This window comes from Mastacembelus armatus, chromosome 19, assembly GCF_900324485.2.
Source record: "Mastacembelus armatus chromosome 19, fMasArm1.2, whole genome shotgun sequence".
Classification (NCBI taxonomy): domain Eukaryota; kingdom Metazoa; phylum Chordata; class Actinopteri; order Synbranchiformes; family Mastacembelidae; genus Mastacembelus; species Mastacembelus armatus.
Window position 1 is genome coordinate 4,727,019 of NC_046651.1, and position 27,995 is coordinate 4,755,013.

General features: G+C 40.2%; 1 protein-coding gene across 1 annotated transcript in view; it reads right to left on the reverse strand.

Annotated features, from left to right (window-relative positions):
* Positions 1–27,995, reverse strand: part of LOC113135720 (rho GTPase-activating protein 23-like) — a 92,812-nt gene that overhangs the window by 15,257 nt on the left and 49,560 nt on the right. The window contains 4 exon segments of the mRNA XM_026315947.1: positions 15,423–15,513; positions 15,634–15,678; positions 15,794–15,919; positions 16,011–16,100. Of these exon segments, the coding sequence (XP_026171732.1) occupies positions 15,423–15,513; positions 15,634–15,678; positions 15,794–15,919; positions 16,011–16,100 (352 nt within the window).

The window sequence follows — 27,995 nt, forward strand, 5'->3', positions numbered from 1 at the left end:
ATTTTCTAGCCTGTACAATCAGTCTACTAACATATAAAAAAGCTCTCCGTAAAGCCAGAACTGCATACTATTCATCACTAATAGAGGAAAATAAGAACAATCCCAGGTTTCTTTTCAGCACTGTAGCCAGGCTGACAAAAAGTCACAGCTCTGTTGAGCCCTGTGTTCCCTTAGCTCTCAGCAGTGATGAATTTATGAGTTTCTTTACAAATAAAATCACAACTATTAGAGATAAAATTCAACAGATGCTTCCTATACCTGCAATAAATGAATCTTCTACTACAGTAGCTCTTCAATTATCTGTAAGACCTCAGTTATGTTTAGACTGCTTCTCTCCCATGGATCACTCTGAATTTACATCAGTAGTTGCTTCATCGAAATCATCAACGTGTCTCTTAGACCCCATCCCAATTAGACTGCTGAAAGACACCCTGCCATTAATTAACTCATCTTTATTAGACTTAGTGAATTTATCTCTAGTATCAGGCTACGTACCACAGACCTTTAAGACTGCAGTAATCAAACCCTTACTCAAAAAGCCTAGTCTTGATCCAGGAGTCTTGGCTAATTATAGACCAATATCCAACCTGCCATTTATTTCTAAAATCCTTGAAAAAGCTGTTGCTAAGCAGCTATCAGACCACTTACACAGGAATGAACTATTTGAAGATTTTCAATCAGGATTTAGAGCACATCGTAGTACAGAAACAGCAGTGTTAAAGTCACAAACGATCTTCTCTTAGCCTCAGATAATGGACTAGTTTCTATACTTGTCCTCCTAGACCTTAGTGCTGCATTCGACACTATTGACCACAACATCTTATTACAGAGACTGGAGCATATGACTCGTATCAGAGGAACAGTGTTAAAATGGTTCCAATCCTATTTATCGGACCGATTCCAGTTTGTTCATGTCCATGATGAACCTTCCACACGAACAAAAGTTAGTTATGGAGTTCCACAAGGCTCTGTGCTAGGACCGATTCTGTTCACATGCTTCCTTTAGGCTATGTCATTAGAAAGCGCTCCATTAATTACCACTGCTATGCAGATGACACTCAGCTGTATCTATCTATTAAACCTGTTAACACAAACAAGTTAATCAGACTTCAAGCCTGTCTAACTGACATAGAGGCCTGGATGACCAGTAACTTTCTAATTTTAAATTCAGACAAAACAGAGGTTATTGTATATGGGGTTAAAAACCTCAGAAATAACTTTTCTAAAGTTATAGCTACTTTAGATGGCATAACCCTGGCCTCCAGCACTACTGTGAAAAACCTTGGAGTTATTTTTGACCAGGACATGTCCTTTAACTCACACATAAAACAAATCTCTAGTCTCAAAATGATGGAGAAAAACTAGTCCATGCATTTGTTACCTCAAGGCTAGATTACTGTAACTCATTACTATCTGGATGTCCCAGTATCTCCATAAAAAGTCTCCAGTTAATCCAGAATGCTGCAGCCAGAGTCCAGACAGGAACTATCAAGAGAGATCATATTTCTCCTATATTGGATTCTCTTCATTGGCTCCCTGTAAAATACAGAATAGAATTTAAAATCCCTTCCTGATCAAGCTCCTTCATACCTTAAAGACCTCATAGTACCATATTATCCCAATAGACCACTTCGCTCTCAAGACTGCAGGTCTACTTGTGGTTCCCAGAGTTTCCAAAAGCAGAATGGGAGGGAGCCTTTAGCTCTCAAGCTTCTCTCCTGTGGAGTCTGGGTTCAGGAGGCAGACATTCTCTGTACTTTTAAGGCTAGACTTAAAACCTTCCTCTTTGACAAAGCGTATAGTTAGGGCTGGCTTCAGGTAACCCTGAACCATCTCTTAGTTATGCTGCTATAGGCCTAGACTGCCCGAGGACCATCGGTGCACTAAGCTCCCCTACCCTAACCCTCCCCTCCCCTGCCCTCCCTTCCCTACACTTCCCTTCCTCTCCTCCCCCCTCATATGAATATTCCACCACTGAATGTCACTAACCTTGTGCTTTCTCTCTCCCCTATTTTGTGCTCTCTCCCTCTCTCTCTCTGTACCATCTGCAGGTGTCCCAGGTGTATTTGTTGTTGCTGTTCTTTTCTCTCTCCTCTATCCACTCACCCCAACCGGTCGAGGCAGATGGCCACCCAAACTGAGCTCTGCTGGAGGTTTTTTTTTCCATTAAAGGGAGTTTTTCCTCTCCACTGTCGCCAAGTGCTTGCTCATAAGGGATTTGTTGGGTTTTTAGTTTTTAGTTTTTGTAAACTGCCTTGAGATGATTTGTATTGTGATTTGGCTCTATACAAAAAAATTGAATTGAATTGAATTGAATTGAATAAAATTTAAGCCAGTGTACACCAAAATTATTCAAATTTATAAAATGTACATTTCTTGCAGAGACATTTCTTTGGTGGCTACAGTGGCAGGATCACTAATAAAAAGAAGCAGTAACATGTTGCTGTTACTGTGTGAGTAGCAGAACTTAAGAAAAGTGGTCTGATCTAAAACTACACTATATCTTTCTACTCCTTTACCAAGAATGTGAACACCAAAATGTAATAACTGCAGTAATCAAACCTTTACTCAAAAAGCCTAGTCTTGATCCAGGAGTCTTGGCTAATTATAGACCAATATCCAACCTGCAATTTATTTCTAAAATCCTAGAAAAAGCTGTTGCTAAGCAGCTATCAGACCACTTACACAGGAATGAACTATTTGAAGATTTCCAATCAGGATTTAGAGCACATCATAGTACAGAAACAGCACTGTTGAAAGTTACCAACGATCTTCTCTTAGCCTCAGATAATGGACTTGTTTCGATACTTGTCCTCCTAGACCTTAGTGCAGCATTCGACACCATTGACCACAACATCTTATTACAGAGACTGGAGCATGTGATTGGTATCAGAGGAACAGCGTTAAAGTGGTTCCAATCCTATTTATCGGACAGATTCCAGTTTGTTCATGTCCATGATGAACCTTTCACACGAACAAAAGTTAGTTATGGAGTTCCACAAGGCTCTGTGCTAGGACCGATTCTGTTCACCCTGTACATGCTTCCTTTAGGATATATCATTAGGAAGCACTCTATTAATTACCACTGCTATGCGGATGACACTCAGTTATATCTATCTATTAAACCTGTTAGCACAAACCAGTTAACCAGACTTCAAGCCTGTCTAGCTGACATAAAGGCTTGGATGACCAGTAACTTTTTACTTTTAAACTCGGAGAAAACAGAAGTCATTATATTTGGGCCTAAAAATCTCAGAAATAACTTTTCTAAAATTATAGCTACTCTAGATGGCATAGCCCTGGCCTCCAGCACTACTGTAAAAAACCTTGGAGTTATTTTTGACCAGGACATGTCCTTTAACTCACACATAAAACAAATTTCTAGAACTGCATTCTTTCACCTGCGCAACATTTCCAAAATTAGGAACATCCTGTCTCAAAATGATGCAGAAAAACTAGTCTATGCATTTGTTACCTCAAGGCTAGATTACTGTAACTCATTACTATCTGGATGTCCTAATATCTTAATAAAAAGCCTCCAATTAATCCAGAATGCCGCAGCCAGAGTCCTGACAGGAACTAGCAAGAGAGATCATATTTCTCCTATATTGGCTTCTCTTCATTGGCTCCCTGTAAAATATAGAATAGAATTTAAAATCCTTCTTCTCACATACAAATCCCTTCATAATCAAGCTCCTTCATACCTTAAAGACCTCATAGTACCATATTATCCCAATAGACCACTTCGCTCTCAGAGTGCAGGCCTACTTGTGGTTCCCAGAGTTCTCAAAAGCAGAATGGGAGGCAGAGCCTTTAGCTATCAAGCTCCTCTCCTGTGGAACCAGCTCTCAGCCTGGGTTCAGGAGGCAGACACTCTCTGTACTTTTAAGGCTAGACTTAAAACCTTCCTCTTTGACAAAGCATATAGTTAGGGCTGGCTTCAGGCAACCCTGAACCATCCCTTAGTTAGTTATGCTGCTATAGGCCTAGACTGCCCGAGGACCATCGGTGCACTGAGCTCCCCTACCCCAACCCCCCCCCCCCCCCCCCCCCCCCCCCACCTCATGTATATTCCACCATTGAATGTTACTAACCTTGTGCTCTCTCTCTCCCCTAGTTTGTGCTCTCTCCCTCCCTCTCTCTCTCTCTCTCTCTCTCTGTACCTTCTGCAGGTGTCCCTGGTCCTGGAGCTGTTTATCGCTGATGTGCAGTTACTGGCCCCACCAACTTGCAGTGTCTATTTGTTGTTTATTGTTGCTGTTCTTTTCTCTCTGCTCTATCCACTCACCCCAACCGGTCGAGGCAGATGGCCGCCCAAACTGAGCCCGGTTCTGCTGGAGGTTTTTTTCTTCCGTTAAAGGGAGTTTTTTCCTCTCCACTGTCGCCAAGTGCTTGCTCATAAGGGAATTGTTGGGTTTTTAGTTTTAGTTTTTGTAAAGTGCCTTGAGATGATTTGTATTGTGATTTGGCGCTATACAAATAAAATTGAATTGAATTGAATTGAATTAATAGGCAAACACATGTTTCTTTATGCAGCTATGGTGCCAAAAAGCCACAGCCAGAAAGTGATTACAGTCTGCAAGAGCACACACAACCTGTTAAAAGTGGCAGCTTTTCTTGGCATACACATTACATATTCAGAGTTATTTACACTAAAAGGTGTTTATGAGTGCAAATAACTGCTGAATTTAATTTTTATGATAATGTGGATTTAACATCTAATATCTAGTGAAATAACTGAGTCTGTGAGTCATCAATCCTTACAATTGTTTCTCTCACATTTCCTTTTCTACAATATGATTTCATTTCTCCACCTCACCATCTGTGTTGCCAAATTCCCCTGGTCCATGGCAACAAGCGGCCAATGGAGGTAAACAAATGGAGATGTGAGTTAAACAAAAGCTCCAAGAGTTTAGGATATTATCCCAATGTTAAAGGACTAGAAATCAAGCAGTGGGTGGACTGGAAAATAAGGGAGGTAACCTCATTTTTGAACATGAGAAACTCAAAAGAAATGTTATAACTATGTCATCTCCTCCTCAAACAAATTGAAACATGCTAGAGGGGAAAGTAATAATAGGAAGGGTGACATACAAACACATATCTATTATAAAAGACCATATTGATATGGGGATCATATTGATATGGGGGAAAGTCGATGGAAATCTTGTAACCTTATATAATGTTTACCTTTGAAATGCAATCCGTCCTGGTTCAGAATCAGACTTCTATACCCATATAATTGAGAGGATTGCAACCGAAGCACAGGGGACTTTTAGTATGTGGGGGTGACCCTCAGATTTGACATGCCCTGACATTTGTGCTTTTTTCAGTTGCTTTTAAACATATTAATGGCTAAAGTCTGATAACACTGTAAATCAGCACAAAATGGGCTACAATAATATGTGAGCAGCAAGTTTATACATGATTGTGTTTTTGAGAAAACAGTGTTTATGCATGGTTAGTGAAAAACTACAATTTTTTAGTCACTGAAATAAGACCATAAAACACAAACAGAACATTGGTTCACAAGACTTTGGAGAACTGCATCTTGTAGGCTAAAGTGTTTACTTCACAGTGATGTGAAAGTCATCTTTTTCACTCATTCACAGTAAACAAGTAAACAATACACTGATTTAAATTTTCTAAGACACTTTTTGTTCAGAAAGGGCATATGCAAGAAGTTGTGTCTGAGGATGACTAGTCGTGATTTACCTGAGAAGACAAAAGACGCACTCAACGACCAGACAAAGCATAATGAGCCTTTCAGTCAATGTGGCTGAGAGGGGTTTAGAGCAGCACAATACAATACAATGCGGAGCCAAACGTTCGTCATTTGAGTTAAAATCAGTTTTTACTTAAGGGAAAACTAAAGGATTTGTCTCTATGTGGAATATAAGAAGCGCTTCTTCACGTGCGTAATATGACATCATCCAAACGCGCAGTGAGTAAATTCTATGATGAAGTTTGACGTTTTATGTCATTTCTCGGGGGCATGCACAGAATTACCTGGTTCACCTGAGATTATTTACATGTGAACAGTGAACAGAGTACAAGGCGGGATGTAAAGAAAACGTACTTATCCTTACGTTCATATGGGTTAAATAAAAAGTGATGATTTGTTTTCGACTTGAATTGTTTCATTTAAAAGAAAACATTTCAAGCTGTCTAGTCATATGTTTCTTATTTTTATGAGACAAGTATGCGCTGAGATTCTGGTTGTTTTATTTACGTGTCTGTGAAGAGAGATGACAGAGACAGAAAAGACAGAGAGCGCACCCCGTTGGCCTTCATTATTTTACAAAAGCCCATCATTTTGTGGTTATTATGAGGGTATACAACTAAAACTAGATCCTTTACAGATTTGAATGATATATTGCTTTTATCTGTACGATCAAAATTGACAGAGTAATTTAAGTTTGTATTGGCGTTATCAGAAGAAGATGCGTCAAAATGCACTGGCACAATCGTCGACCCCAGAGGGTTAACTGCAGCGGATTTTAGTTGCTGTTTGTTTGTGGGCCTTTCTGTCCTGAAGTTTAGTCTTCAACAAGTGAAATGCATGCTCAATTGGGTTAAGATCAGGTGACTGGCTTGGCCATTCAAGAATATTCCACTTCTTTGCTTTCCATAAAAATGATGGATCATGCAGCGTTTGGAAGAAAATTCCACTACAGCAGATGTTTATCTGACAACGCTGTTAATAAATTTAAGAAAATGATTCCATCTTTATTTACATCTATGCCAAGTATAAACATAGTGGAGGGCAGCTGCTTCAATCCCACTCCCTACCAAATTGATCATATTGTTGACAGCGCTGTAACCTCACTGCGTGAAACGCTTGATTCTGTGGCCCCTCTGAAAAAGAAGTTAGTGAATCAGAGAAGACTAGCCCCATGGTATAATTTACATATTTGTACATTAAAGCAGGCATCGCGAAGGCTGGAAAGGAAGTGGCGTTCCACAAACTTAGAGGAAATTTTTCTAGCCTGGAAAAACAGTCTACTAACATATAAAAAAGCTCTCCGTAAAGCCAGAACTGCATACTATTCATCACTAATAGAGGAAAATAAGAACAATCCCAGGTTTCTTTTCAGCACTGTAGCCAGGCTGACAAAAAGTCACAGCTCTGTTGAGCCCAGTGTTCCCTTAGCTCTCAGCAGTGATGAATTATGAGTTTCTTTACAAATAAAATCACAACTATTAGAGATAAAATTCAGCAGATGCTTCCTATACCTGCAATAAAGTGACCACAAGTGACTGCTATCAGAGGAACAGCATTAAAATGGTTCCAATCCTATTTATCAGACAGATTCCAGTTCGTTCATGTCCATGATGAACCTTCCACACACAAAAGTTAGTTATGGATTTCCACAAGGCTCTGTGCTAGGACCAATTCTGTTCACCCTGTACATGCTTCCTTTACGCTATGTCATTAGGAAGCACTCTATTAATTACCACTGCTAGGTAGATGACACTCAGCTGTATCTCTCTATGAAACCTGTTAACACAAACCAGTTAATCAGACTTCAAGCCTGTCTAACTGACATAAAGGCCTGGATGACCAGTAACTTTTTACTTTTAAACTCAGAGAAAACAGAAGTCATTATATTTGGGCCAAAAAATCTCAGAAATAACTTTTCTCAAATTATAGCTACTCTAGATGGCATAACTCTGGCCTCCAGCACTACTGTAAAAAACCTTGGAGTTATTTTTGACCAGGACATGTCCTTTAACTCACACATAAAACAAATTTCTAGAACTGCATTCTTTCACCTGCGCAACATTTCCAAAATTAGGAACATCCTGTCTCAAAATGATGCAGAAAAACTAGTTCATGCATTTGTTACCTCAAGGCTAGATTACTGTAACTCATTACTATCTGGATGTCCCAATATCTCCATAAAACACGTCCAATTAATCCAGAATGCCGCAGCCAGAGTCCTGACAGGAACTAGCAACAGAGATCATATTTCTCCTATATTGGCTTCTCTTCATTGGCTCCCTGTAAAATATAGAATATAATTTAAAATCCTTCTTCTCACATACAAATCCCTTCATAATCAAGCTCCTTCATACCTTAAAGACCTCATAGTACCATATTATCCCAATAGACCACTTCGCTCTCAGAGTGCAGGTCTACTCGTGGTTCCCAGAGTTTCCAGAAGCAGACTGGGAAGCAGAGCCTTTAGTTATCAAGCTCCTCTCCTGTGGAACAAGCTCCCAGCCTGGGTTCAGGAGGCAGACACTCTCTGTACTTTTAAGGCTAGACTTAAAACCTTCCTCTTTGGCAAAGCATATAGTTAGGGCTGGCCTCAGGCAACCCTGAACCATCCCTTAGTTATGCTGCTATAGGCCTAGACTGCCCGAGGACCATCAGTGCACTGAGCTCCCCTACCCTAACCCCCCCCCCTCCCTTCCCCTCCCCTCTCTTCCTCTCCTCCCACCTCATGTATATTCCACCATTGAATGTCACTAACCTTGTGCTCTCTCACTCCCCTAGTTTGTGCTCTCTCCCTCTCTCTCTGTTCTCTCTGTACCTTCTGCAGGTGTCCCTGGTCCTGGAGCTGTATATCGCTGATGTGCAGTTACTGGTCCCACCAACCTGCAGTGTCTATTTGTTGTTTATTGTTGCTGTTCTTTTCTCTCTGCTCTATCCACTCACCCCAACCGGTCGAGGCAGATGGCCGCCCAAACTGAGCCCGGTTCTGCTGGAGGTTTTTTTCTTCCGTTAAAGGGAGTTTTTCCTCTCCACTGTTGCCAAGGGAACTGTTGGGTTTTTAGTTTTAGTTTTTGTAAAGTGCCTTGAGATGATTTCAATTCAATTCATTTCAATTCAATTTTATTTATATAGCGCCAAATCACAATACAAATCATCTCTTGTATTGTGATTTGGCGCTATACAAATAAAATTGAATTGAATTGAAAATTGAATTGAATAAACTCCCGGGTTGCTTTGGCTGTATGTTTTGGGTCATTGTCCATTTGTATTATGAAACGCTGCCCAATCAATTTGACTGCATTTAGCTGGATCAGAGCAGACAGTATGTCTCTGAACACCTCAGAATTCATTCGGCTGCTTCTGTCCTGTGTCACATCATCAATAAACACTAGTGTCCCAGTGCCACTGGCAGCCATGCACATCAAAGCCATCAGATGATGTGGTATGCTTTGGATCATGTGCTGTTCCACACTATCTCCATACTTTTTTCTTGCCATTATTCTGGTAGAGGTTAATCTTGGTTTCATATGTCCAAAGAATGTTTTTCCAGAACTGTGCTTTTTTTTTTTAGATGTTTTTTTTAGCAAAGTCCAATCTAGCCGTTCTATTCTTGAGGCTTATGAGTGGCTTGCATCTTGCAGTGCGCCCTCTGTATTTACTTTAATGTAGTCTTCTCTTTATGGTAGATTTGGATATTGATACACCTCCCTCTTGGAGAGTGCTGTTCACTTGGCTGGCTGTTGTGAAGGGGTTTCTCTTCACCATGGAAATGATTCTGCGATCGTCCACCACTGTTGTCTTCCGTGGACGTCTAGGTCTTTTTGCGTTGCTGAGTTCACCAGTGCTTTTTTTCTTTCCCAGGATGTACCAAACTGTAGATTTTGCCACTCCTAATATTGTAGCTATTTCTGTGATGGCTTTTTTCTGTTTTCTCAGCTTAAGGATGACTTGTTTCACCTGCATGGAGAGCTCCTTTGACCGCATGTTGTCTGTTCACAGCAAAATCTTCCACATGCAAGCACCACACCTCAAATCAACTGCAGGCCTATCTGCTTCACTGACGACTAAAGACATAATGAAGGAATTGCCCACAGCTGCCCATGCAATAGCCTTTGAGTCAATTGTCCAATTACTTTTGGTCCCTTTATAAACCCTTCATCCAATTTGAATGTGGATACCCTCAAATGAAAGCTGAGAGTCCACACATTATGTCCATTATATAACTTTAATTGGAATATGTTTTAGTAAACAGGTAAAAAAACAAAACTTGTGTCAGCATCCAAATATTTATAGACCTAACTGTAGTAGCAAAGTATAAAATTGCCATACTGGATCAAAGGACCTTTCAGATCATTGTCCACTCTATCTGTCCTTAAAACCAACTTATAGAAGGAAGCTTAAACATTGGATCTTAAATCCTAATGTATTGAATAAAAACAGGACAAGAGTTTGCAAGAGAAATTCAGGAATACTTAGAATATAATGATTAGGTCTCCTTATGAGTTTTTTTTTAGGTCTCCACCCATGCTCTGGGATGCCTGCAAAGTGGTAATGAGAGTGAGAGTGAGCGCAGTGACAATCAAGAAACAAAGAAAAGAAAAATCAAGATCCTCCAGGCTGAACTCAAAAACCTAGAATTGGAATATATAAAGAATCAACAGACCCAACAGTTAAAATAGAAATAAAAAAGAAAATAAATCAGATTGAAGAGTTATACACACAAGAAATTGCTAAACACTAAACAAAAATACTATGAAGAGGGCAATAAATATTAAAAATTATTAGCATAAGAAAACAACAGGCAGACAACACAATTTACAAGATAAGAGACCCTAAAGCCAAAAACACTTTTGGAAATAAAAGATTGTTTTAAAGAATAATATGAAAAATTATGTTCACAACGTCAAGTCAATACTGACCAGAAAATGGAGACACTATTCAAATCCTTAAATTTACCAAAGCTCATGGCCGGATTCAGCTCGGAGTGGTGTAAGAGTCTTAAGGAGGTTCTGACAACAATTTTATTAAAAACATTCAACTGGGTTCTAAGTAAAGGGGAAACCTCAGTGTTGTAAAAAAGCAATTATATTGGTTATACCTAAGGGAAGTAAGGATAAATTAGATGGCACAAATTATAAATCAATCAGTGGGCTGAATTTGGATTATAAATCATTAACTTAAATTATTACAAAGAGACTTGAGAAAATCTTACCCAAAATAATCAATATGGATCAAACATTTGTCACATCTATTACATGATAACATTAGAAGAACTGATAAAGGTGGATGAGCCCTCCTGTTTGAGAGATTTGTAATTTGGCCAGTGTCCACACTATCTCGATCTCTCCGCTCTGCTGGCTCTCTTACTCCATACCAGCCGCGCTGTAGACTGAGCATGCTGCAGACATGAGTGAGAAGTCATTCGCTTGTATTGCTCCAAGGTTGTGGAATTCTCTGCCTTTTCCTATTAGGAATGCTCTGTCCTTTGGTTGTTTTAAGAAATTACTAAAAAAACATATCTCTTAATTGAAGCTTTTAAGTTATAATCTTAAAGTTTATTATTGTGATTGCTATTATGGAGTAGAGTTGTTTCTTTTATTGTTGTTTTATACTGTTGTAGCACCTTGAATGTAAGAAAGGCACATTACAAATAAATATTATTATTTGTACAGATCAAGTGAAGTTGACCTTGTATAAATTATATTGTACACCTCTGTATACTGGTCAATTATAGATTAATTACAGGAAAGTCAGATTACGGAGGTTACAATTGGCATACAACGATGCTCTGTGGGTGCTATTGCGGAAACCTAGATGGACTAGTGCAAGTGAAATGTTTGTGACAACAAGAATAAACACCTTTCAAGCTCTATTATGGAACCTCATGTATAAATTTATCTGTAGGTTAAATGAGTCTGAAAACAGTTTTATTTTGAGTCTGATTTTTTTTAATCTCTTTTTTTATCTCTTTGTTATTGGACCATGAGTCTGGAATAAAGTTGAACTATCCTTCCATCCATCCATCCATCTTCTTCCGCTTATCCGGGGCTGGGTCGTGGGGGCAGTAGCCGAATCAGGGATATCCAGACTTCCTTCTCCCTGGACACTTCCTCCAGCTCTTCCAGTGGGACACCGAGGTATTCCCAGGCCAGCTCTACACCCTCTCAAAGGTGCTCGAGGGTGTAGAGCTGGTCCAGTGTTCCACAGTCGGGATGGAAACTGCATTGTTCCTCCTGGATCCGAGGTCCCTCCAGCGTGTCCTGGGTCTTCCCTGGGGCCTCCTCCCTGTGGGACATGCCCGGAACACATCCCCAGGGAGGCGCCCAGGAGGCATCCGAAACAGATGCCTGAGCCACCTCAACTGACTCTCGATGTGGAGGAGCAGCGGCTCTACTCCGAGCTCCTCCCGGGTGACCGAGCTCCTGGCTCAATGGAGCCAACAGGACAAAATCATCTGCAAAAAGCAGAGATGAAATCCTGTGGTTCCCAAACTGGACTCCCTCCGGCCCCTGGCTACGCCTAGAAATTTTGTCCGTAAAAGTAATGAACAGAACCGGTGACAAAGGGCAGCCCTGCCAGTGTTCAACGCACACTGGCAACAGGTCTGACTTACTACTGGCAATGCGAACCAAGCTCCTGCTCCGTTTGTACAGAGACCAGATATCCCTCAACAAAGGGCCCCGGACCCCATACTCCTGGAGCACCTCCCACAGGATGGATGTCACGAGGGACCCGGTCGAATGCCTTCTCCAAGTCCACAAAACACATGTGGACTGGTTGGGCAAACTCCCATGAACCCTCGAGCACCCTTGAGAGGGTGTAGAACTGGTCCAGTGTTCCACGGCCGGAACGGAAACTGCATTGTTCCTCCTGGATCCGATGTTCAACCACCGGCCGGATCCTCCTCTCCAGCACCCTGGCATAGACCTTCCCCGGAAGTCCAACAACCGAACACCACTCAGGTTCATATTGGGGAGGCCATTCCTCCTAATCACGCCCCTCCAGGTTTCACTGTCGCTGCCCATGTGAGCGTTGAAGTGCCCCAACAGAATTATGGAGTAGGAGCTAATAGTAATAGTAATAGTAATAGTAGAGTTAATAGTAGGAGCACCTTTCAGCACCCCCCTGAGAAACTCCAAAAAGGCCAGGTACTCTGCACTGTTGTTGTGAGTTGTTGCACAGTGAGAGCCCTATTCCCGACCCGAAGGCGCAAGCCCACACCAGCTCACCGCCTCTCACCGCGAGCAACTCCAGAGTAGATGAGAGTCCAGCCCCTCTCAAGGAGCTGGGTTCCAGAGCCCAGGCTGTGTGTGGAGGTGAGCCCGACTATCTCTATTCAGTAGGGGTGGGGCCCCGGATTCGCCATGCCAGACGACGTCACAGTCCTCGATTTTCGCTTCATAAGAGGTTGATTAAGAGGTTGATGAACCTCTCTTAGTCTTGTCCGTTACCTAGGACCTGTTTGCCTTGGGAGACCCTGCCAGGGGCATATAGCCCCGGACAATATAGCTTCTAGGATCATACGGGCAAAGTTGAGCTAATTATTATTATTATTATTATTATAACTATAAATAAATATATAAATATATAACTATAGACCAGCTCAAATTCGGCCATTAGTGGTACACCAAATTATAGATCAAAATGGAAAGAGGTAGAAATGTCAATGGGGAAGGGATTACCAGTTAATAATTTAGTTGGCGATCACTCATTAACTAATCAACTGTCAGACCCCTTGGATAACTGGCTCACTGACATCATGGAATGTAATAAATAAAAGGTACCAGTTGAGGAAAAGGACTGAATATTTTAAAAGGTTGGCATACAATCCAGATTTTATGCTCAATAATTATGATACAAGGTTCAAAGATTGGATAGAAAATGGGCTTACAGCACCTCAAAGAAAAATTTGGTCTGCAAACTCAAGATCATTTTAGGCACTTGCAAATCAGAGAATTCATGAGCAAGAAATTTCCAAAGGAAGAGAGGGAGGGACGAAATTCTTAATATTTTTCAAGGAACCCAGAGGCATGCTTTCTCCCAAAAAATAATATCTAAACTATATTTAGCTGACCACAGTTTGGATATTAAGGCAAGATTGGGGGGGGGGCTTACAGTATCAAAGGAAGAGTGGGACAGAATCTGCAGACAAACAGTGGTCAGTGACAAGCTCCCCCTTCTTGAGGGAATTCAGCTGGAAGAATATGACTCGATTCTTTGTACCTCAGCGCAAAATATCAACTATTCAAATCAGACTGCCTGCTGGAGGGCCCAACACATTAGCAAATCATTCTCATTTTACGGAGCTGTCCCTCTGCGGCTACATTCTGGAGAGATATCTATGAGGATGTTTTTAAAAGGAAAATGTTCTTAAATGTGAAAGTGATCTAGACAGACTTGAATATACAAAGTAGGATATATACCTGCTGAGGGTGTTGGTGGGATGCAAACAGGCTTTGACCAGAAAATGGATTAAGAAAGACAAGCCAACAATAAATGTGTATATTGACATTGCTTATAATATATATGGGATAGAGAGAATTGCATTAAAATTAAGGAACCAAGATATTTTTGAAGAAAATTGGTCAAAATAGCTCACCTATGTGTCAACTGTAAGACCTGATTGGATGGTAACCGTAAGGCCAACTCTTCCAAATGAAAATGATCTTCCCAGAATTTTTATGTTTAATTCAAATCCTCCCCATGTCATGTTATGTTACGTTATGTCATATTATATTATGCGTCTTGTGCCCAGTTGGCACATGTGTATTGCTTTGCATTTTAAAAGAAAAACAATAAAAAGAAAACAAGAAACAAAGCAAAACAAAAAAAACAGCAACTGTGATTGTTTGTTTTTCCATTTTTATCATCTTTAGCGAGGCAAATGTCCACTAACGCCACTTGCAAAACACTGTGGTCTTACAAGGAGGTGTGAACGTTTCAGTTTCGTGCCACGGTCCCACCCTCATTGAGGTGGTACTCAATTGTAATAAATAGGGCTAAAACTGTAATGGAAAAGAGGCACTAGATTAACAGTAGGACTGAAGCTATCAGGTTCAGTGTATGGCAGTTTGTAGTAATTAACTGCAAATTTGTTTATTATTATATACACATTATAAAATGAAATGATAGGACCCTTAAGGGTCACATCTAGCATGAAAACCACAAGCCACACCACTTTCTTCTTTTTTCCAAAGCACTTTAGAGTTTTCAGCTGCCATGTCAGCTGGTGCTAAGCAACCTGCATGCTGGTACATACAATATCTAAATAATTAAAGTCATTATAATTAATAATTGAAAAAAATAATTAATTCATTAGTCCACAAATTTTGCTTCTGCTCTTGGACCGCTAACAGACCCTGAGCCTGAGCTCGGTGGCTCCACACCTGCTAACGGGGCTAGGACAGCTGGCTTTTGTTCAAAGGTGCGGAGCCACGCTTCCAAATCATTCCAATAGTCCGCAAATTTTGTCAATTTTTACAAAGTACACTACAGATTAATTGGTTAATATATATACAATGTGGGGGCCAAACGGTTAATAAAGGCCCAAAACTCATTGCTTCCTTCTAGAGATCTTTATTTCTTTCTGAATTTGCTATCAGTTAATCATGATACATGTTCCAGTAAGTGAACATGTATCTCTGTGAATTAACACAGATTACACTATGTACTTCAATGTTGGACTGGGATTCTTTCTCACCTGTTTCCCTTGCCATGCCTGGCCTGCCAATGTTGGATAGCAGATGGTCAATGTTGGGCACAGGCTGCATGTCCCAGTTGTCCTCTATGACCTACCCACACACATACCATAATACACCACCATACCTAACAGTTGTACAAACAATTGAAAAAACTGTATTGTATGACATTCTCAAGCTCACTGGCAGTGCCATTACTGTAATGTAACATACCTTCTCTTTTTCATTAAGTTCTCCATCGCTGAAAAACCAGTCATGCTGTTGAAGTTATAAAACACAGCCTCATTGCATGCCTTCAACAAGAACACAAGAGCTGCTAGTTAAAATGGTAGACCATTTCTTGCACTAGAAGAGGCAGCTTGTTCATTCTTACATGCAGGATAAGCGTCTCCACTATTCTGTAGCGGTCAGGCATGTGGGTGACCATGTCAGTCATGTTGTCCCCTGATGTCCTTACCAGAGTAGGACCAAACACCAGAGCTAAGTTCCTTGGCTCCATCTGAAAATAATGAAAAATTTGTCCATGGCTGGCAACAAAATTTTCCACTATGACAAACCCAAAATCCTAACTTCTAATTAGAGTGGGTTACCTTATTCTTTTCAGAGTGATCTGCCACCCTTTTGAGATGGCCTACCAGGAACTTGAGAGTGTGGTAATAGTGATCTGGGAGGTCATGGATCTAGAATAAAGATGAAATAAAGATAATCTTCACAACTGTCTTCATGACAGTCTTCTTGTTTTAAGTAATTAGTGAATGTGGACTCAAATGTAGACGGTGTATGAATGGCAGAAAGGTGTAGACATTAACAATGGGGGAGACAAATACAACAAATATATATATGTATATATACACAGTAAAATCAGCAGTGTTAATCAAGCAGTGCTATTCTATTTTTACTCTTAAGAAGTTAACTCAACAACAAATAGTGAAAGACACCCCCTAGTGTTTGTGAAAATGATCAGAGTTACATTCTGCATCGTTAAGTATATTCTGTTAAGCTCCGCCCCTCAATCTAGCCCCTGCGAAGAGCTGAACAGGACAGGAGTTTTCTGGTTGCCATTTTCTTTTAGCTCCCAATCGACAGGTAAAATCTTTTAAATAACATACTAAAACACAGTTTTAATATTTTATGTGATGCTAATATTACTACATAGGTTGTATTAGTGCTGGACAATAAAACGGTATTGACGGTATTGTCGAAAACGAAAGAAAAAAATGTTCGGTATGAAGCGCTATAGTTTTACTAAAATGCGACTGGCTGAGCGCGTGCCTTGCCTGAATCTCCATAACTAACTTTTGTGAGTGTGGAAGGTTCATCATGGACATGAACGAACTAGAATCTGTCTGATAAATAGGATTGGAAACATTTTAATGCTGTTCCTCTGATAGCAGTCACATGTTCCAGTCTCTGTAATAAGATGTTATGGTCAATAGTGTCGAATGCAGCACTGAGGTCTAGGAGGACAAGTATAGAAACAAGTCCATTATCTGAGGCTAAGAGAAGATTGTTGGTGACTTTTAACAGTGCTGTTTCTGTACTATGATGTGCTCTAAATCCTGATTGAACATCTTCAAATAGTTCATTCCTGTGTAAGTGGTCTGATAGCTGCTTAGCAACAGCTTTTTCTAGGATTTTAGAAATAAATGCTAGGTTGGATATTGGTCTATAATTAGCCAAAACTCCTGGATCAAGACTAGGCTTTTTGAGTAAGGGTTTGATTACTGCAGTCTTAAAGGTCTGTGGTACATAGCCTGATACTAGAGATAAATTTACTAAGTCTAATAAAGATGAATTAATTAATGGCAGGGTGCCTTTACGCAGTCTAGTCGGGATGGGGTCTAAGAGACACGTTGATAATTTAGTTGAAGCAACTTCTGATGTAAATTCATGAGATCTATGGGACAGAAGCAATCTAAACATAACTGACGTCTTGCAGATGATTCAAGAGCTACTGTAGTAGAAGATTCATTTTTTGCAGGTACGATGAATTTTATCTCTAATAGTTGTGATTTTAATTATAATGAAACTCATGAAGTCATCACTGCTGAGAGCTAAGGGAACGCTGGGCTCAACAGAGCTGTGACTTTTTGTCCGCCTGGCTACAGTGCTGAAAAGAAATCTGGGATTGTTTTTATTTTCCTCTATTAGTGATGTAGTAGTAGTTCTGGCTTTACGGACAGCTTTTTTATATGTTAATAAACTGCTTTTCCAGGCTAGAAAAAATTCCTGTAAATTTGTGGAATGCCACTTCCTTTCCAGCCTTCGTGATGCCTGCTTTAAGGTACGAATATGTAACTTATACCATGGAGCTAATCTCCTCTGATTCACTAACTTCTTTTTCAGAGGGGCCACAGTATCAAACGTTTCACGCAGTGAGGCTACAGCACTGTCAACAATATGATCAATTTGGCAAGGAGTGGAATTGAGGCAGCTGCCCTCCACTGTGTTGGTGTTTCGCATAGATGTAAATAAAGATGGGATCATTTTCTTAAATTTATTAACAGCGTTGTCAGATAAACATCTGGAATTTGGAATTCCATAGTGGAATTTTCTTCCAAATGCTGCATGATTCATCATCTTAAATTAAATTTAATAACTTAAAAGTTATTAAAGAATGATCTGACAAAACAGGATTTTGGGGAAAAACTATTAAATGTTTAATTTCGATGCCATAGGTCAGAACAAGATCAAGGGTGTGATTAAAACAGGGCTTGTTAACATTTTGAGTGAAACCAATTGAATCTAATATAGAATTAAATGCACTGCTGAGGCTGTTATTTTCAACATCTGCATGAATGTTAAAATCTCCCACTATAATGACTTTATCTGAACTAAACACTAAATCAGACAGGAAGTCTGGACATTCAGTTAAAAACTCTGAGTAAGGGACAGGTGGACGGTACACAGTGACAAGTAGAACTGGTTTTTGTGTTTTCCAGTTTGCATGTGAGAGGCTCAGAGTGAGGCTCTCAAATGAGTTAAAAGTGTTCTGAGGATGAAAGTTTAATAATAAGTTTGAGTGGAAGATTGCATGGAACATGACAATTTTTATGACTGAGGGGGGTTGATTCATTCAGACTGACATATTCATCCAGCTGTAGTTAGGTTTCAGTAAGACAGAGTAAGTCAATTTGGTGATCAGTTATCAAATCATTTACTAAAAGAGATTTAGATGAAAGAGACCTAATCCACATCTGACTGTTCTGTTTTTCTGTTCGATAAGAGGAGTGGTCTTAATTTTTCTCTTCGTTAACTTACAATTTATTTGATTTATATGTTTGAGGGGCAGACACAATCTCTATGTGGTTTGAGGGGACCAACGGCTCTAAGGAAACTGCAGAGAGGCGTTTTAGACTGAGTCTCTGCGTCCCGGTTCCCACTCTGGATTGTCAAACTTTAGGTTGGCTAATACACTCGGCCAAATTTCTAAAGATGAGAGCTGCACCATTGTGGGAAGTGGGATGGATGCTGGTCAGATTGGGGAGGTGTCCAGAGAAAATTACGAAGTCCGACATTAATGTGGTGAAGTTACACACCGACTCAACATTAATTTTAGTGACATCCGATTGGCGTAATCGGATGTCATTGCTGCCAATGTGAATAACAATTTTTCCATATTTAGGATTAGCCTTAGCCAGAAGCTTCAGATTTGACTCGATGTCATCCGCTCTGGCCCCAGGAATATACAGTGGGTATAGAAAGTATTCAGACCCCTTTAAATTTTACCCTTTGTGTCATTGCAGCCATTTGCCAAAATCAAAAAAGTTCATTTTATTTCTCATTAATGTACACTCAAGCACCCCATCTTGACAGAAAAAAACAGAAATGTAGAAATTTTTGCAAATTTATTAAAAAAGAAAAACTGAAATATCACATGGTCATAAGTATTCAGACCCTTTGCAGTGACACTCATTTCTTCTGATCCTCCTTGAGATGGTTCTGCTCCTTCACTGGAGTCCAGCTGTGTTTAATTAAACTGATTGGACTTGATTAGGAAAGGCACACATCTGTCTATATAAGATCTTACAGCTCACAGTGCATGTCAGAGCAAATGAGAATCATGAGGTCGAAGGAACTGCCCAAGGAGCTCAGACGCCAGAATTGTGGCAAGGCACAGATCTGGCCAAGGTTACAAAAGAATTTCTGCAGCACTCAAGGTTCCTAAGAGCACAGTGGCCTCCATAATCCTCAAATGGAAAAGGTTTGGGACGACCAGAACTCTTCCTAGACCTGGCCGTCCAGCCAAACTGAGCAATCGTGGGAGAAGAGCCTTGGTGAGAGAGGTAAAGAAAAACCCAACTATCACTGTGGCTGAGCTCCAGAGATGCAATAGGGAGATGGGAGAAAGTTCCACAAAGTCAACTATCACTGCAGCCCTCCACCAGTCGGGGCTTTATGGCAGAGTGGCCCGACGGAAGCCTCTCCTCAGTGCAAGACACATGAAAGCCTGCATAGAGTTTGCCAAAAAACACATGAAGGACTCCCAGACTATGAGAAATAAGATTCTCTGGTCTGATGAGACCAAGATTGAACTTTTTGGCGTTAATTCTAAGCGGTATGTGTGGAGAAAACCAGGCACTGCTCATCACCTGCCCAATACAATCCCTACAGTGAAACATGGTGGTGGGAGCATCATGTTGTGGGGGTGTTTTTCAGCTGCAGGGACAGGACGACTGGTTGCAATTGAAGGAAAGATGAATGCGGCCAAGTACAGACATATCCTGGAAGAAAACCTCTTCCACGGTGCTCAGGACCTCAGACTGGGCCGAAGGTTCACCTTTCAACAGGACAATGACCCTAAGCACACAGCTAAAGTAACAAAGGAGGGGCTTCGGAACAACTCTGTGACCGTTCTTGACTGGCCTCGCCAGAGCCCTGACCTAAACCCAATTGAGCATCTCTGGAGAGACCTGAAAATGGCTGTCCACCAACGTTCACCATCCAACCTGACAGAACTGGAGAGGATCTGCAAGCAAGAATGGCAGAGGATCCCCAAATCCAGGTGTGAAAAACTTGTTGCATCATTCCCAAGAAGACTCATGGCTGTACTAGCTCAAAAGGGTGCTTCTACTCAATACTGAGCACAGGGTCTGAATACTTATGACCATGTGATATTTCAGTTTTTCTTTTTAAATAAATAAATAAATAAAATGAACTTTTTTGATTTTGGCAAATGGCTGCAATGACACAAAGAGTGAAAAATTTAAAGGGGTTTGAATACTTTCCGTACCCACTATATTTGACTATGGTTGCTGGTGTCTCTAGCTTCACGTTTCTGACTATGGAATCGCCAATTTTCAGAGTCGATTTCTCAGCGGGTGTGTTGCTGAGCGGGGAAAATCTATCAGAAATATGAACAGGCAGGTGATGAGCCGTGGACTTCTGCTTAGGAGTATGTTTCCGTCGGACCGTCACCAGGCTAATTCTCCAGGCTGCTCCAGAGCTGCTCTTGGACCGCTAACAGACCCTGAGCCTGAGCTCGGTGGCTTCACACCTGCTAACGGGGCTAGGACAGCTGGCTTTTGTTCAAAGGTGCGGAGCCGCGCTTCAAAATCAGTGATCCTCGCCTCCAAAGCTAGCAGAACCTTGCACTTATTACAGGTATCATTATCACTAAAGGAGGCAGAGAAATAATTAAACGTGGCACACCGAGCAGGAAAGAGAGAGAGAGGGAGAAGCCATGTTACTACCTAGCTAAGCTAACTCGTAGGCTAAGTCAGGAAATAGCAATAAATACCAGAAAAAACCGAAAGGTACTTGACTAGTACCGGAATGTAGTGGTTAATGAACATTATTATCATGGCGACAGAGGTACTGGATACTTAGCATGGAGAATCAAACTATACAGAGAGGCTTAGCTTAAGAACGACGTGCATCATTTGAAGGTACACTAACACGATTTGAAATCTACCTTTTTTCATTTTTTAGCTCAATCTGACATTGTTCACAGGAGTTCTAATGCAAAATTTCCTTTTTTTAAGGATTAACTTCATTTATCATTAAACTTTAAACAGCGTTGAACAGCTTTTAAAATGTTTTGTTGTTCATCAGGACAAGGACCGTCTGCTGAAGTGGGGACTGGTGGACCAGTAAGATGGCAGTCAGAGTTTAATCCAGAGACCATCTTGAGTGAGGATGAATGCAAGGAAGCAGTTGCATTCATGAACCATTCTTCTGATGAGGACCCATCCAGAAGAAAATGAAATTGACATTCGACTAATGCCGCAACATGGTTCTTGACCCAATGCAAGTGACAGTGACAGTCTTTTCAACAATTCAGACATTAAAGGCTTGGTAAAGTATTTATAATGATACATTTAATAATACAATAAAATGTATTGATGTCTAAATATTTATGTTTATAAATATGATTATTAAGTTGTTTATTATATGTTTATTAAGGAAACGACCTGTACGTGGAAAACATGAAAAAAATTAAGACAAAGCTGTTAAATGAGAAGTAAGCTAATGTTGTTAATGAGAAGTACGCTATTGTCTATGAGAAGTGAGATGTTATTGTCTATGAGAAGTGACATATTATTGTTGATAAGAACCGCCTTAGAAATTGTCCCATATCATGAACTGGGCATATGAATGAGGTGATAATGTCATAAGCTTTGTGGTGACTTCTTCAGTGTGTTGTATGCACATTGTGTGTACAATAAGGATACATTGCTCGGAACGAATGTGTCATACAAACCTACCTGGCTGGAGTGAGTCATCCAAAGTTAGTGTTTGTGTGATAAGATCTGACCATACGATGAGATGGAAAGATCAGTGTGAGTGAGAATTTATTGTGTGTGTGTTATAAGCCCAATGAAAGTGTAAGCACCAGCCCAAGTGCTAAAATGAAGGTAGATAAATTCGTTAAATGTGTGGTTATAAAATATTGTTGAGAAAGAGAAGAGGAAGTGTAAAAAGGAAACCAAAGAAGGAAAAAATAAATTGAACACCCTTTTAAGAGTTTAGAAAGGGAGGCAGAAATAGAAGAAAAAATTTGCTGCAGAATTAAGGGTACCAGTTAGAAAAGTGATGTTGAGGAGAATAAGGACAAAACAGAAATGCAGGGCAAGTAAGTAGAAGTTATGTGTTTCAGATTCGTCAAACTCCGATGGGGAAACATCAGACCCACAACACGGCACCAGTGGGGTCACAATTCACCGCTACACCTTGCATGAAGCTGTGAGGACTGCATTTCCTTTGAGAGTTTGCTGGTCCATAATACCGGTGAGTCACCAGCTGATTATTGCACCCGCATGGTAACTGTATTCGCTGCACACTCCGGATAATGCGGCATACAGTCACCTGTGGAAAACTGCATTAATAAATGGTCTCAACCTGACCCAAGAAGCTGCGTCATGATGTCATGTGTCGGCTGGGAAACAGAGACTTTGCCAAATTTATGGACACATCTTACACCCAGAAAGGAACTGAGGAGTCAGACATGGACCAGGTAAAAAATAAAATTCTCCGAACTGCTCAACAGCAGAAAATTACACAACCTCGCAGAGGTATCCTGCAATCTCGACAGAACAATACAAGAGGACATCAGAGGAATCAAGGATTTGTGCAGAATCAGCTTCAAAAAAAAAAAAAAGACAGTTTCACATTGTAAAGGACATGAACACATATCCTATAACTGAATCAACAAAGATTGATGAAATACAATTGAATGATTGGGCCTCAGAAAACCCATAAGATGACAGTGCTCTAGATATAGGAATATACTGACTAATAATGTAACGTTTTGTTCCCTCTGATTGGTAATTATAAATGTGTTGACGCTTTGTGTCAAAAGGGGGGAATGTGGAGGTTTTACAAGATGCCTCTCATGGCCCGTGATTAAACCTGAGATGATTCATCAGAAAAGAAAAAAGAAGCCTTTAATGATCTTAAAACACCCTGACCACCACCTCTGTTTTCGGATTGCCTAACTGTGAAAAATGTTTTATCCAAATTGTGGAGTGTAAGAATGGTTACATGACTTCAGTGCTGACATACAGTATGCTAATATGCATACGTCAGCAGGAGGGATGGTAGGATTAGTAAACAAAATGTTTGTAACATACAGTTTTTACAATTTACAATCTACTCTAAAAATCTGTCAACGATGTGAAATATGTGCAAAAATAATCCACAGGGACAGATTGTGACAAGAAAGAGTGGAAAGTTTCCACTACCTGAATATCCTTTTAACATATTTGCATGGATGGAATTAAATAACTGTGATGGAAAGAAATACTGTTTAGTGATCATTGGTGCATTAACTAAATGGATTGAAGTGTTTCCAGAAAAGAATCCTGATGCACTAACTGCAGTGTTATCATCTTCCTGAGTTAAAACCATTCATTAGGGAGGATGCTCAGATGACTGAGACCATTGCTGATCACATGGAAAAATGCTGAATAAGAAAAATGTAAATGTTGTATTAATGCACAACAGGAGGGTTCTGAGCCTGAACCTGACTCTAGAGTGAAACCAGGAGAATGGGTCTTTGTAAAAATCATCAAGAGGAAATATTGGTATTCTTTGTGCTGGGAAGGACCTTACCAAGTACTGCAGTCTACACTCATGGTTGTGAGAATTGTTAAAAGACCTTACTGGATTCATTTAACACACTGTAAAGAGGTAAAAGTACTGTCTGAGTAATTCTGTCAAACCAACAGGGACTCATTCTAAACTACAAAGGCTACAAAGGGGGGTGGGACCAATAGGGACCACTCGTCTCAAACCAGTGAAGAAACCAACCACACCCAGGGGAATTAGGTGAGACTGTGTCTGCCCCTCGAACATATAAATCAAATAAATCAGAAGTTAACAGAAGAGGAGTTATTCATAAAAACGTAATAAAAATGAAGACCACTCCTCTTATTGAACAGAAAAACAGAACTGTCAAATGTGGACTATTAAATATTAGGTCCCTTTCATCTAAATCTTTGTTAGTAAATTGTTTTGATAACTGATCACCAAATTGACCTACTTTATCTTACTGAAACCTGGTTACAGCAGGATGAATATGTCAGTCTGAATGAATCAACCCCCCTCAGTCATAAAGATTATCATGTTCCTCGAAGCACAGGTCGAGGTGGAGGAGTAGCTACAATCTTGCACTCAAACTTATTATTAAACTTTCATCCTCAGAACAATTTTAACTCATTTGAGAGCCTCACTCTGAGCCTCTCACATCCAAACTGGAAAACACAAAAACCAGTTCTACTTGTCACTGTGTACCGTCCACCTGTCCCTTACTCAGAGTTTTTAACTGAATTCCCTGACTTTCTGTCTGATTTAGTGCTTAGATCAGATAAAGTTATTATAGTGGGAGATTTTAACATTCATGTAGATGTTGAAAATAACGGCCTCAGCATTGCATTTAATTCTATATTAGATTCAATTGGTTTCATTCAAAATGTTAATAAACCCACCCGTTTCAGTCACACCCTTGATCTTGTTCTGACCTATGGCATCGAAATTGAACATCTAATAATTTTTCCCCCAAATCCTGTTTTGTCAGATCATTCTTTAATAACTTTTGAATTTAAAATGATGGATCATGCAGCGTTTGGAAGAAAATTCCACTACAGCAGATGTTTATCCGACAACGCTGTTAATAAATTTAAGAAAATGATTTATTTACATCTATGCCAAGTATAAACATAGTGGAGGGCAGCTGCTTCAATCCCACTCCCTACCAAATTGATCATGTTGTTGACAGCGCTGTAACCTCACTGCGTGAAACGTTTGATACTGTAGCCCCTCTGAAAAAGAAGTTAGTGAATCAGAGAAGACTAGCCCCATGGTATAATTTACATATTCATACCTTAACACAGGCATCACGAAGGCTGGAAAGGAAGTGGCGTTCCACAAACTTAGAGGAAATTTTTCTAGCCTGGAAAAACAGTCTACTAACATATAAAAAAGCTCTCCGTAAAGCCAGAACTGCATACTATTCATCACTAATAGAGGAAAATAAGAACAATCCCAGGTTTCTTTTCAGCACTGTAGCCAGGCTGACAAAAAGTCACAGCTCTGTTGAGCCCAGTGTTCCCTTAGCTCTCAGCAGTGATGAATTTATGAGTTTCTTTACAAATAAAATCACAACTATTAGAGATAAAATTCAGCAGATGCTTCCTATACCTGCAATAAATGAATCTTCTACTACAGTGGCTCTTGAATCATCTGTAGGACCTCAGTTATGTTTAGACTGCTTCTCTCCCATAGATCTCTCTGAATTTACATCAGTAGTTGCTTCATCGAAATCATCAACGTGTCTCATAGACCCCATCCCGACTAGACTGCTTAAAGGCACCCTGCCATTAATGAACTCATCTTTATTGGACTTGGTAAATTTATCTCTAGTATCAGGCTACGTACCACAGGCCTTTAAGACTGCAGTAATCAAACCTTTACTCAAAAAGCCTAGTCTTGATCCAGGAGTCTTGGCTAATTATAGACCAATATCCAACCTGCCATTTATTTCTAAAATCCTTGAAAAAGCTGTTGCTAAGCAGCTATCAGACCACTTACACAGGAATGAACTATTTGAAGATTTTCAAACAGGATTTAGAGCACATCATAGTACAGAAACAGCACTGTTGAAAGTTACTAACGATCTTCTCTTAGCCTCAGATAATGGACTTGTTTCTATACTTGTCCTCCTAGACCTTAGTGCTGCATTCGACACCATTGACCACAACATCTTATTACAGAGCAGCGTTATAATGGTTCCAATCTTATTTATCGGACCGATTCCAGTTTGTTCATGTCCATGATGAACCTTCCACACGAACAAAAGTTAGTTATGGAGTTCCACAAGGCTCTGTGCTAGGACCGATTCTGTTCACCCTGTACATGCTTCCTTTGGGCTATGTCATTAGGAAGCACTCTATTAATTAACACTGCTATGCAGATGACACTCAGCCGTATCTATCTATGAAACATGTTAACACAAACTAGCTAATCAGACTTCAAGCCTGTCTAACTGACATAAAGGTCTGGATGACCAGTAACTTTTTACTTTTAAACTCAGAAAGGGTAGGGGAGCTCAGTGCTCCGATGGTCCTCGGGCAGTCTAGGCCTATAGCAGCATAACTAAGGGATGGTTCAGGGTTGCCTGAAGCCAGCCCTAACTATATGCTTTGCCAAAGAGGAAGGTTTTAAGTCTAGCCTTAAAAGTACAGAGAGTGTCTGCCTCCTGATCTCAGGCTGGGAGCTGGTTCCACAGGAGAGGAGCTTGATAACTAAAGGCTCATTCCTCCCATTCTGCTTTGGGAAACTCTGGGAACCACAAGTAGACCTGCACTCTGAGAGCGAAGTGGTCTATCGGGATAATATGGTACTATGAGGTCTTTAAGGTATGAAGGAGCTTGATTATGAAGGGATTTGTATGTGAGAAGAAGGATTTCTATTCTATATTTTACAGGGAGTCAGTGAAGAGAAGCCAATATAGGAGAAATATGATCTCTCTTGCTAGTTCCTGTCAGGACTCTGGCTGTGGCATTCTGGATTAATTGGAGGCTTTTTATGGAGATATTGGGACATCCAGATAGTAATGAGTTACAGTAATCTAGCCTTGAGGTAACAAATGCATAGACTAGTTTTTCTGCATCATTTTGAGACAGGATGTTCCTAATTTTGGAAATGTTGCGCAGGTGAAAGAATGCAGTTCTAGAGATTTGTTTTATGTGTGAGTTAAACGACATGTCCTGGTCAAAAATAACTCCAAGGTTTTTTACAGTAGTGCTGGAGGCCAGGGTTATGCCATCTAGAGTAGCTATAATTTGAGAAAAGTTATTTCTGAGATTTTTTGGCCCAAATATAATGACTTCTGTTTTCTCTGAGTTTAAAAGTAAAAAGTTACTGGTCATCCAGGCCTTTATGTCAGTTAGACAGGCTTGAAGTCTGGTTAACTGGTTTGTGTTAACAGGTTTAATAGATAGATATAACTGAGTGTCATCTGCATAGCAGTGGTAATTAATAGAGTGCTTCCTAATGACATAGCCTAGAAGAAGCATGTACAGGGTGAACAGAATCGGTCCTAGCACGGAGCCTTGTGGAACTCCATAACTAACTTTTGTTCGTGTGGAAGGTTCATCATGGACATGAACAAACTGGAATCGGTCCGATAAATAGGATTGGAACCATTTTAACGCTGTTCCTCTGATACCAGTCACATGCTCCAGTCTCTGTAATAAGATGTTGTGGTCAATAGTGTCGAATGCAGCACTAAGGTCTAGTAGGTCTAGAAGATCGTTGGTAACTTTTAACAGTGCTGTTTCTGTACTATGATGTGCTCTAAATCCTGATTGGAAATCTTCAAATAGTTCATTCCTGTGTAAGTGGTCTGATAGCTGCTTAGCAACAGCTTTTTCAAGGATTTTAGAAATAAATGGCAGGTTGGATATTGGTCTATAATTAGCCAAGACTCCTGGATCAAGACTAGGCTTTTTGAGTAAGGGTTTGATTACTGCAGTCTTAAAGGCCTGTGGTACATAGCCTGATACTAGAGATAAATTTACCAAGTCTAATAAAGATGAGTTCATTAATGGCAGGGTGTCTTTCAGCAGTCTAGT